Below are 11,584 nucleotides of genomic sequence, written 5' to 3'. Positions count from 1 at the left end.
GCTCGTGAAAAAAATTACTTTCATACCTCCAAAACATTTTTTTTTTTTCAATAAACGCTGCAGCAGAAGTTGAATGTGTCTTCTTCCTTCCTGGTGAGGAGAGGGTCAAACAAAGTGTGGGCAGTATGAGTGTCATCATTCTAGTATGTTTCAGATTGGAGGATTAAGACTCGTTGCAACTGTCCCCCGTTACAACCGCCCCCAGTGTACCCTATTAGAGTTGCCATATTTGCTCCTTCTGTGTCGTCAGTGCTCTGCCAAGTACGCTGCATTATTACTCCCACTGGCGTGTCATAAGACTGAAAGAAAGACACAGGAAAACACACAGAAAGTCTGTCATATTTACTTTATTAAGATAATTTCAGACAAAACTTATACAGTATTTCTTCAGAGACGACACAGAATTACATGACATCAGTTGAGTACTGTCTCAACAAAATAGACCCATTTTAAATGGTAAAAGGCTGCCCACTCTAGCACAAAACAAAATAACACTGCATTTTATAAAGCAGACATTCTGACATGTTGTTAAGGCTTCCGATTCTTTGGTTAAAAAAAAAAAAAAATCAGAATTTGGACATTGTTAAGAAACTGGAGGAAGAATACGCTCACATAAATGTAGGCACAGTTTCTATTGCACGCCTACACGCAGACGCTCTCACACACGCATACAGTACATATACCGGGTACACGCACACGTAGACACACATATTTCGTTTGCTGCGTGGAGTGTCTGAGGAGGAGGATGTTGTTTTCAGACGTAACGCAGAGACCCGGAGGGTTAACAAGTGAATTAAACTGACAGTGTGTCTGATTTTACTGTCAGCGCTCAGACAGACCCCGGTGCTCACAGGGCTGCTTTAACACAGGTACAGAATACCTGACATTTGTGGCGCAATAAAGCTAATATTATCGCCATTTTCTAAAATTAAAAGGAATTTAATTAAGCTCTGCTGCATTTTCACATTTTCACAGTTTTAATTTTGAACGTGTCCTGCAGAGGACAAGCTCGTGTTGAATATTTAACTTGGAGGCTTCCCCTGTGGTGAGAGATTCAGACAATAGGACGTCAGGATGTCAATATGAGCAGAGATATGCTGTGTTTTTGGACAGCAGGGTGAATCTCAGGGCAGGGGCAAATGTGAAACAGGGATAAAACCAACAAATGTACTGTCTTCGGCATGTGATGTGACACGTACAGCCTGTGGCTACAATGTAATCGAAACTTGACTCTATATGAGAGTAAAAAAAAAAAAAAAAAGAAAGATTACTACTCAAAACAAATCGTATGCATTTGATAAGTGCCTTGATTAGGAATTGTCCCAGTTCTCCAAATACATAAAAGAACAAAGCATGTTAAAGGGATAGCTCGGATTATTTGAAGTGGTGTTGTATGGGGTACTTATCGAAAGTTGGTGTATTACCTTCAGTAAATGGCGGCTGACACACACTGAGTTTAGAAAAGGAGAGGGGGGCACTGGCACGTAAGCTAAGCAATTTACTGCTGTGGACTGGCTCGGCAACAGATTGTATTTTAGCCTTTGCTGACAGGAAACTGCTGTCATATAAGTAAAATATCACTCTCTCCAAACCAACCAAACTCTACTGGAAAAATTGGTGATTTTACCTTGCAGGAAATGGGACTTGCAGATCTACAGCTGCCTTGAATTGTTAGTTTTTGTGTTATTGCGTGACTTTGGTGAATCTGAACTATCTCTTAAAATACTTTTAAGTCACACAATACCACATAACAGATCAAGTCAGCGGCAGACCAGTTGTTAAAGGTGAAGTTTAAATGACTAATTTTGCCTGTGGAGTTTGGTTGATTCAGAGAGAGTGATATTTGGCTTGTTTAAACCAGTGAAATATTTGAAATACATAGTGTATTCTTTTTAGGTGAACCTGCTGGTGTCCTTCTGTGTCCCATCCAGCACCTGCTGTAGCTAATACACCAACAAGAACTCATGCAATCCCACAACAAATAATCCAAACTATCCCTTTAAGAAAATGGTTCTAAGTAAGAATATCATACAACACTTACAAAAAAAACAGTAAAAAAAACTACATATAGACATTAAATACAAGTTTACCTCATCATATTGCACAAATACTCAAGTGGCAATTTGTACTGGCCCTCTTTGTTCTCTGTCTCTACACAAATACACAAAGAAAATCAGGAATGCACATACATGTATGAACGCACAGTGAGGGAGCGGTAACAAGCTACATAGCTCACATACAATGAGGACACATTTTACAAATTGTTTGAATGTTTTTGAAATAAGGTTTGAAGGTGAATAAATTATTTTTTAACAATCCAAATCAGAGGGTGAGTAACTACTGGGAGTGTGAATATATATGCATCAGTAAATCAGTGCGCCAAATGTATATAAAGACGTTTTTTAACATCACAGTTTTCTCGCTCGGGTCAAAGCTATGTACTGTGGATACAGATTGCTTACTTACACCGCAAGACTTGACGTGTGATGGGAATATTTTTTTTTCAAGAGGTAAAAGAGTGGCAATAAAAATATAAAATACATTTACATCTGTACATTGAAACAAACAGTGGGTTCACGGATCAACCGCCGCGCTACAGCTGTAGCCCTCATGAAGGTCCCCATTACGCATCTAAAGCAGCTTCTGTCTAGCATTAGCACTGCAGTGGCTGATGCAGCCTATCCAATGTAGACACAGTTTCCATATCATTAGGCATGTCGTGTGAAGCTAAAGTTGAATTTTTAAAAGCAGTCTTCATGGAATTAAAACAAAACGGACTGACTAACGTATTGATGCAAACAGTACATACAGTATAAAATGTGGTCTTTTACTATTGCTGCTATTGATTATACAACGTTCAAATAGGCTGTATTCAGAGCTGGTTACTTATCTGGGAAGTTTAATTTAAAGCTGGAGTAGGCAGTTTATTTTAAGGCAATGGTTCCATAATAACCATTAAAGGGAAAGTTCACCAAGTTGATGGTGAATGTGGTCAATATAAATCCCTCAGTGTGAGCTATATTGAACAACAAAGCTGAGTTCTCCTGGTCCAGCCATGCCGGAAGTGCCTACATGTACCAGGATGCACTGGGTGCGAACTTCAGATGCCCACACCCATGTTGGCATGTATTACCATATAGCTAATGCTCTGATGTCAAAAACGTAGCATTAGGTGACAAAAATACTCATCCTATGCATCTTCTGGGTACCCAGCGGTGGAAACTAGAAATCTAAGCTGAAACTGCCTGTAGTCCTTCCTGCATCCAGTGATGTCCCTGGATGCAGGAAGAACTACAGATTTTGCAACTTTAAGAATTCAGCTTTCTCGGTCAATATGGCACACAATTTATTGCTTTGACTGACTACATTTAAAATCAACACTCAACACATAGCCACATGAAAATTGCCAATTTTTCCCTTTAAGTTTCTCCTCTTGGCTCTGTCTTACAGGAGTCAGAAAATCTAATCCTGTCAGTAAGACAGTCAATTGTTGGGTTTCATTCCCAAAACATATTTGATGACTGATATAGAGCTGCTTACTGCACCTTTAAGTCAAAAGTCTGGGGGAGCTTACAGGTGTTTAACTCAACTTTTGGGTTTAGATATATAGATATATCAAAATTACCTCTAAAGAGTCCACATGTCTGAGTTTGCCAGTTTCCACTTTAAAATGGGGTTGTCTAGCCCATTCGTTTAAAACAAACATTTGCCTTTAATCTCACAGATTTCATTTCATTCTGCGTTAAGAATGCTAATTAAATGTGGATTTCGTTATAGGACGTTTCAGCCTCCTGTTTTTCTTTTTTTACCTACAAAGGAATAAAAGTCTCCAGGAGTTCGGCCACACCGAGGCGGCAATACCTCAGGATGCAGCAGAGATCAAGGATTGTGTGTTTGTCAAAGCAGAGTCTCTGAATGCGTTGGTGATCCATAACATCCATTAGAGGTCTAAAAATTCTTTCCCTTCTGGGCACTCATCTCTAATCACAAGATAGAGCAGAACATTAGTGTCTGGCTACATTCTGAATGAAAAGACACTGAATATGAGGCAAGCAGTTTGGACAGTTTATACTTGCTTAATGTCAATCTTCCAACATAGGAAAAGTAATGGTTTATACAGCATAAATAGCTGCAACTAGTGCATCTGGTGATGATGAAACTGGCCTGAAAACACTTTGATGTGATATAAGAAAGTGTTTTTTCCATGAATGTGTTAGTGCATGTTATCACGGCTATGAAATTTATGGTGAAAAATTGTCGTTACAATAAACTGTCAGGCATTGGTGATAGACTTATTAGAGATCCTGGCAAGAATAGATATTGTACAAAGGAAAAGTACTGGAATTTCACCTCCAGACACTATTTTAGGGAAACTCCACCCTGTGGGTGTAGCTGTATGAGTAGTGCTCAGCTCCATATATAAGTCTGACGTCTGAAAAAAAAAAAGATTTTTCCTCATTAGGGAGACATTACTCAGCTCTGAATACAGCCATGTATCTCTGCGTGCTGTACTGTACATTACAAGAGTGATTACTTTTGAGCTCACATAAATGAAGGTACTTTTTTTTATAAATGGTTCATTTATTCATTCATTTATTGCTACCTTTTGGCAATATATATGAGTTAGGATTGTTTTTTTTTTGAGTTGTTATGAAATCAAGTATATTTCTCTGAGAAAAAAAATGGATTTTGATATGAAGGCCCTGATACAGCTATTGGATAGCATGAAAATGGCACCATAACTTTGTTTCAAACTATAAGATTCACTAAGTGACACAAGCAAAACAATAATTGCAAAAAATAAGATCAATTCACCAGAGAAATCTAGTGTTAAGTTTAAACTTAAGCTCCAGACTTCTAAATAATAGGAGGTAGCTGTTTATCATTGACCTCGAACTCCAATTAAGACAAATACCCCTTGAAGTGAGCATTTCATTGAGTGGTTTGAGATCCTAACACACTGAGCTTTGCAAACCCCGAGGCGTTGCTGATAACTTTTTGGACTGACCTAGCCAAAAGCCCTTCGTTTTTGGAAGCTTAGATGTGAATGCAAAACAGCTTTTCATCTGTTTTTCAAAGCGAGCCTTTTGACTGGTTTGTCTCCTGTCTAACTATTATTGTGCTGCCATCACACAAGCACAATTCATTGAAAGGAATGCAGTGAATTTCCTGTTAGCTCTTGGGGGATATGGTTTGTTTTTCCTGTTGCTGGGAGCCAATTTTTTTCTCTCTTGCCCTCTTTAACTTCCTGTCTAGGAGCTTGACTTTACAGAGAGGCTGCAGAGGTGAGCGTCAGAAGCCATTGATTAGACTTCTGTTATCCGTCACTCAGCACCCCCCCAAACCCCCCCATCCACCATTACAAACTCCCAGATCACATCCACGCCGGGCTTGGTGTGTCAAAGACGTGGGTCGTGCCTTTTAATTAGAATTTGAAGAGGGCAGGGAAGGGAGAACGCTTTTTGAGCATTACCGAAGAATAAAAAGCACAAAACCCATATAGGTGACTTTGAAGGGAGATGGTGGCCCTGCTGGTGGTGGAGATTACCATAATCTCATGCCATGCTGCTGGTCGGTGTGCTCTGGGTGCTTCCAATGCTGGCGTTGGCGCTGCTGTTCTCGGAGGGGGAAGGGTTGGTGGAGACAGGTTGTCGTTTTGCTCCTGAGCAGGGACATCCTGAAGAAAACACGAGAGATAAGCAAATTAGATGAAAAGAAGGAAAGAAAATAAAAGAACCAATGACAAGAAAAGAAAAAAAATCCTCACCAGGAAGGTTTGCTGCGGTCGAGCTAATGTCCAGACCGGTTGGGTATCCTGAATTAAGCAGAACGGGACAATTTCAATTTCAGTTCAGATCTACATTCAACCAGGAGCTCTTTATTCATAGTCATACATTTACCTGTTTTAATTTTGATAAACCACAGTGCTCCAATGAGTAAAACTCCAATCAGAAACCCTCCAAATGCGATGCCCAGGACACCAGGTAGGCCAAAATCAAAGCATGGTGGGGCTGAAACATAAACACGAAAAACAAAAAACAATGTATGCAAGCTTCATTTGAACAACAGCAATTGCCATTTATGCCAACACAGTATGAAAATAGAGACTTGAGTTGTTCTTGGTACACAGCAGGTGGTCAGTCTCAGTGAACGGTAGCAAGTTGTCGATGCTACAGAGGTGATATACTACGGTATATTGGTATATCAGCCTGTTCTCAGTCCCAGTGCATCAAACACAGCAGACTGGTCAGTGTATGATTCAAGCTATGACACTGTAGGTGACCCTCTAGTGTAATTTCTGGAGGTTATGTGTTGATGTGCCGTCAAATTAAGGTGACAAGAGAAAGCTTGTGTAAGGAGGGGATGGGATGGGAGGATGGGTCAAACAAAACCAGGAGACATTGACTTCTTTTTAACTTATGGAACATACATAAGTTACGTAAGCTAAAAAATACAGCTACATAAGAAAGTTATGTTACGTTAGCTTACATAGCTAACATACTTAAAGCTATTTTAAGCCTAAAACAAACACCCGACTTTCACCCAGGAGACTGGGGTTCATGTCTCGGGTGAAACCAATGGCCAACGTTGACTTCTTTTTAACCTATGCAAGTTATGTATGTTCCTTAAGTTACTTGATGTACATTCCTTTGCTGTAACTAACATACTTGGGCTATTTTAACCCAAACCATGATATTTTCCTACACCTACCCAAGTAGTTTTTGTGCCTCTATTTTGAAACTCTACCTGGATGTTGCATGCTGATTATTGCTAACTTGGGAAACATTTGGGTAACAGCAAAAAGTTTATAGGCTCTGATTTGAATCGGCTGATTTCTCCAGAGAACCCTAGCAAACAAGAAGTCAAAGTAGCAGTTGGCAGCAGCTAATTTTCTCAATTGTCTTGTGTGTCTAGTGAATACTTACTTTTTTAGACAGCAACATCTTGAATTTAAGATGTAGGAATGCCTGGCATGCACCAAGAAAGGTGTTTTTTTTTTTTTTTTTAGAAAGTCCTGCTTTCAACTACATAATCACAATGTCAATGAATTTTTGACAGAAAGAAAAAAGGGTTTTGATGCCTCTAAAATGACTCAAAGTAATGTAAAATACAGTATATGCATTATGCCTATTTGTACAACCTAAGGTATGGTCCTTTAATACCGCTCTTTCCCTCCTCCTGGTTACCGTGACAATACAATGAAAGCCCAGGTAGTAAATAACAGTCATTACTTCCAGGGTTAGACCTCAGCCTAAATGAAATAACCAGGGAAATTTGTGCTCTATCATTTTCTCTGTTCTAATTTAATGATACAAATTTCAATTTACAATCAAGTTTGGCATTGGCGATGTTCTTTGGGCAAGCTGTGTGCTGGCTTGTGCCACACAACGTGCTTCGCTGCGAACAAACTTAATAGAAAACATAAAACCCCGAGCCAGCAGCAATAAAAAAATCATTTTCCCTCAATTCAGCTCTGAAAGAGTAAGAGAACAGGCAAACACTAAAGCTCGCTCAAGCCTCTGACACACAGGGCTGTGGCACAGACGTACTGTACTCGTCCGGCAAGGCCGTCCCGCTGTTCTGCTGCACTCTTTGTGGTCCAACAAGGCCAGGAAAGGATTACCTTGAGACCGATGTCTTTTCAAGAAGGCTGTACAATAGATCACTGACAGTTTTCCCCTTTAGTCAGACATCACCTTTAAACTCCTCTAACATGTGATAGTACAAAAGGAACCACTCACTGACCAGTTATCGATCTTTTTATGTGATTTATAAGCTGGAAAAACATGCCAGATATTCTAAAAACTAATTAAAAAGGTTCCACCAAAATCAGTTTTTAAAGAATTGTGATGCAGAGAGCAGTTGACTTGGGAAAGTTAGAATTATGATCAAAAATTGGACTTGTATCTGCTCAGGCTGTAACGTGTTCATGCTATGTGTGTTGCATATCAAGACAAAGCTGTGTGCAAACATATGCTTTTCCTCCTCCCCTTCTTCTGCTACCTGTAGAGATCCTCCCAACAAGTATCCAGAACATTTGAAAGAAACTAATCATCACCTTTGCACGAGTTCCTCTCACCTGCCTCTGCTGCCTCCTGCCTCCTGCCTCCTGGTGGAATGTGCTAGGCTAAGAACTATACTCGGCTTCATAAATTACAGCTCTCCTTTCCTCAGGTACATTAAAGAGAGGACATGAAGACAGAAAACAGCGGGTTTGTTTTGTAGAAACATGTCACCACTCTGTGCATAATGTGTGTTTGAATACCTCGGTGTAATGCAACTTAAAGGAGCAATATGTATCACTTGGGCATACATAAATGAGTACTGCAGTCTAAATAGTAAGTTCAAGCCATACACTAGATATTAAATAGGTTGCAATCCTATTTAATATAGAGCCTGTGGGTGAAGCGAGTTGTTTCCCCCCCACCCCCTCCTCCTCTCAAGGACTCACGGAAGCTCAGGCAGACTGCAGGAGTGCAAAAACAAGCGCAACATTGCAATCTGACAATCACATGCGACGACAAGTCCTGCAGTGTAAGTTGTTTATCAATGTAAAGCGAAGCCTGTGATTCTGAAAACAAAAGCCCACTGCTCCGAAAATACACACTCTGGAGTTTGAGTTCGGTGACTGCCTGCCTTCTGCATGCCAGACTCCATAAACATATTGCTCAGTTTAACCGTTACAAACATCTGCTCCTGCTAAAAGATGATGAAGATGATTTCCTTTGACTCATAAACAGACGCTTACTCATTCAGCATTAATTTGAACCTAATCTGAACATACAAAAAATCATTCAGGCCTAGAATTTCAAAGGAGAACATCACTAATGTAGCGTCAGACTAGTATTTCAACTTTACATGTTTCCTGATGACACATCATGTTCATTTTATGATTTACTGCAGTAAATATTACAGATTTCTCCTGGACATTAGGTATAAAGCCTGATATTTGTGACTCCATAGAGTTCAATTTATTTTCTAAATTAAAATGAAATGCATTAAATACTATCATGTGATATATGATTTAACAATGCCAAATTCCAACTGAATTAAATATGACCCAGAACACTGAAACAGTGACATCTTGTGGCTGTTTGTTCCAACTGCATCCCAGACAGCCAACTCACTCTGTTGCTCTTTAAGCATGGAACATTCCTCGGCCCCAACGAATGGGCCAGAAACATCACAGCAACTCAAGCACGCTTTCTCTTGAGACTCTTTTTTTTCTGTAATCAGTCACTATGTTAGTTTGTTTAAGTGAGGCTTTGACAGCAAAGCTGAGTAAACAGGAGCAGGAAGCAGAAGCTCCAGCGCAGGTGGAGAGGAGGAGACAGACAGCAGGCCTGTGCTGCGACTCCCCCGAGCCCTCTGTATGAAAACTACCAAACAGGAATGATTGCTGAATGGAGCGCTCAGCCCTGCCCAGTGAAGCCTCGCAGCAGAACACGGTCCGCTGATATAACCCTTGTATCTCTGACGCCGGCAACCGCATAAACAGACCTACTAAAGCAGCATTGTGCCTTACGACCAGTTCATTTGGTTGTAGTCTCCAGGAAAACATTTCTAATCACGTAAGTTGAAGCAAAACAGCAAAGAGGAGGACAAACAGGACACAGGAAAGCATGGATGAGTAGTTCAGTCAGCTTCCATCACACATACCGAAGGAAATGGAGGATAAAGGAAGCTTAAAAAAATAAACAAATCCGTTATCAGTTTTACAAAAGATGTCCAGGTGATCCCCCTTTTAATCAACACTAACTTCCTTGTGTCTTTTTAATCAGAGATTAAATCAGAACTTTCCTAGAAATGAATCATCTGGCTGGAGACTATTCATTCTTTGAAGAAAGACATCTTTCCTCGTTTGAATCAACTGTTTTGAATGGTCCGACAATAGCACCAAGCCCAGTGGCTCTGTTTGGACAGCATACGGAGTCAGACCCCCTTGGAAACACAAAGGACTTAGACCCCCTCCCCTGAGGGCCATTACTTCTGATTGTGGCCACAAGGTCAGCCTGCAGACCTTCCTAAAGGACGAGGCCCTGCCCCGTAAGCCCTTACTGGCTTCGCTGCATATCCTGAGTTCACTGCTATGACAACCGCCCGCGCAGCAGCACTTGTTGTGCACTGAAAGCAACAATAGCAATGAAAATTATAGTAGCAAGCAGCAATTCACTGGCCGAGCACCAGACTAGCAATTAAGTCCTGAGGGCAAAAAAGGAAATTCAAAAGTTCTACAATTTAAAGGCTTCTGAGAGTTCAGAGAGTTTATTGCAGGAGAATTATACATGAAATATTCTTCACAGTGAGAGTTTGTCAAAAAATTACACCATCAAGACAGCTTTTCCCACAATCTTATTTGGATCATTTAGGAGACCGGACCCAGGGCCGGCCACAGGTTGTTTAAATGCGATGCAGACTTGCAGCCAACAGAGAGAGCAAGAGAGAAAGTGCTCATGTATAAGGGCTGGAGAAAGGAAGTGTGTGGATATGGACAGAAACGTTGATGTGATTTTTAACTTTCTTGGAACATTAATTATGTGGTTTATACTGCTGTTCGTTTTAATTCAAAGTGACTTTGCACAATGCAATAAAAACACTGGTATTTAACTAATTCTACAGCCTGCCCTGACTGGACTGTACCGCATTTGTTGTGTTTGGTGTGTTTTCATTGATGTGAAAGAAATTTCTCTCATGGTTTTTTGTATAAAAGGACCAGTGTCTATGATATAGTGGCATCTAGGAGTAAGGTTGTATATTGCAAACGACTGGATGGAAAAAAAACATGTAGGAGAAAACATGAGAGACCCAATCTAGAGCCAGTGTTGGATTTGTCCATTCTGGGCTACTGTAGAAACATGGCAGTTCAACATGGCGGATTAAGTTGAAGATGACGGCTAAGATAAACGGCTCAGTCTAAGATAATGATAAAACAACTGATTTTATTTTCAGGTGATTGTACACTAATGAAAATATACATTTGAATGTTCTACTCAGTTTCTGTAATATTATGCCAATAAATCCCCATAAATCTTAACATTGGACCTTTAATAGTGTCCCAAAAGTTTCTACATAGCTGTTGTAACATTTCATGTTGTATTTACCTGCTTTGGAAAAGTTTTGTGTTTCTTGTGTCAATTTTAGAAGTAAGTTGGAGCAGGAAAAGAAGAATAAACCAATAAACTGGGGCCTCGCTGCCGAACAACAAAGTGGGACTTGTGTGTAGGCACCGCAGCAATTCTGGGTAGAAATTGTTTGTTTTCTTTAAAAGTGGAGACAAGAGCAGTGAATGTGAAAAGATAAGAATACTGGAGAAGGCTGGATGCAGAAAAAAAAAAAATCCCACGATAAAGAATATGAATACTCTATAGCATCTCATCAAAGTTAACTGATCCATATTTTGTTGTTTAAACTGAACTCACTTGGTGGTTGCAGACAGGGCTGGGTAACCTCCAGGTTCCTCTTCACTCTTCCTCCATCTCCACATTTCTATTGAAGCAGTGAAAGGAAAAAAACACTTATCAACAAAAGCCAAAAGGTCACTGGCACTGGTCACGTTTGTCATAAACTTAAAATTTAATATTTT

At 40.0% G+C, this 11,584-nt stretch overlaps 1 protein-coding gene across 1 annotated transcript in view; it reads right to left on the bottom strand.

Moving 5' to 3' along the window:
* Window positions 1–3,297: 3,297 nt before the first annotated feature.
* The window catches only part of eng (endoglin), a 53,797-nt gene continuing 45,510 nt past the window's right edge, over window positions 3,298–11,584 (bottom strand). The window contains exons 10-13 of the mRNA XM_084746212.1: window positions 11,421–11,487; window positions 5,901–6,011; window positions 5,768–5,815; window positions 3,298–5,677 (exon numbers count right to left, since the gene is read on the bottom strand). Of these exons, the coding sequence (XP_084602338.1) occupies window positions 5,556–5,677; window positions 5,768–5,815; window positions 5,901–6,011; window positions 11,421–11,487 (348 nt within the window). The 3' untranslated portion in view covers window positions 3,298–5,555. The remainder of the gene's footprint in view (window positions 5,678–5,767; window positions 5,816–5,900; window positions 6,012–11,420; window positions 11,488–11,584) is intronic.

This window comes from Lutjanus erythropterus, chromosome 20 (genome assembly GCF_056507025.1).
Source record: "Lutjanus erythropterus isolate fLutEry1 chromosome 20, fLutEry1.hap2, whole genome shotgun sequence".
NCBI classification, from domain to species: domain Eukaryota; kingdom Metazoa; phylum Chordata; class Actinopteri; order Lutjaniformes; family Lutjanidae; genus Lutjanus; species Lutjanus erythropterus.
This window is presented reverse-complemented; position numbering and strand designations above follow the sequence as displayed.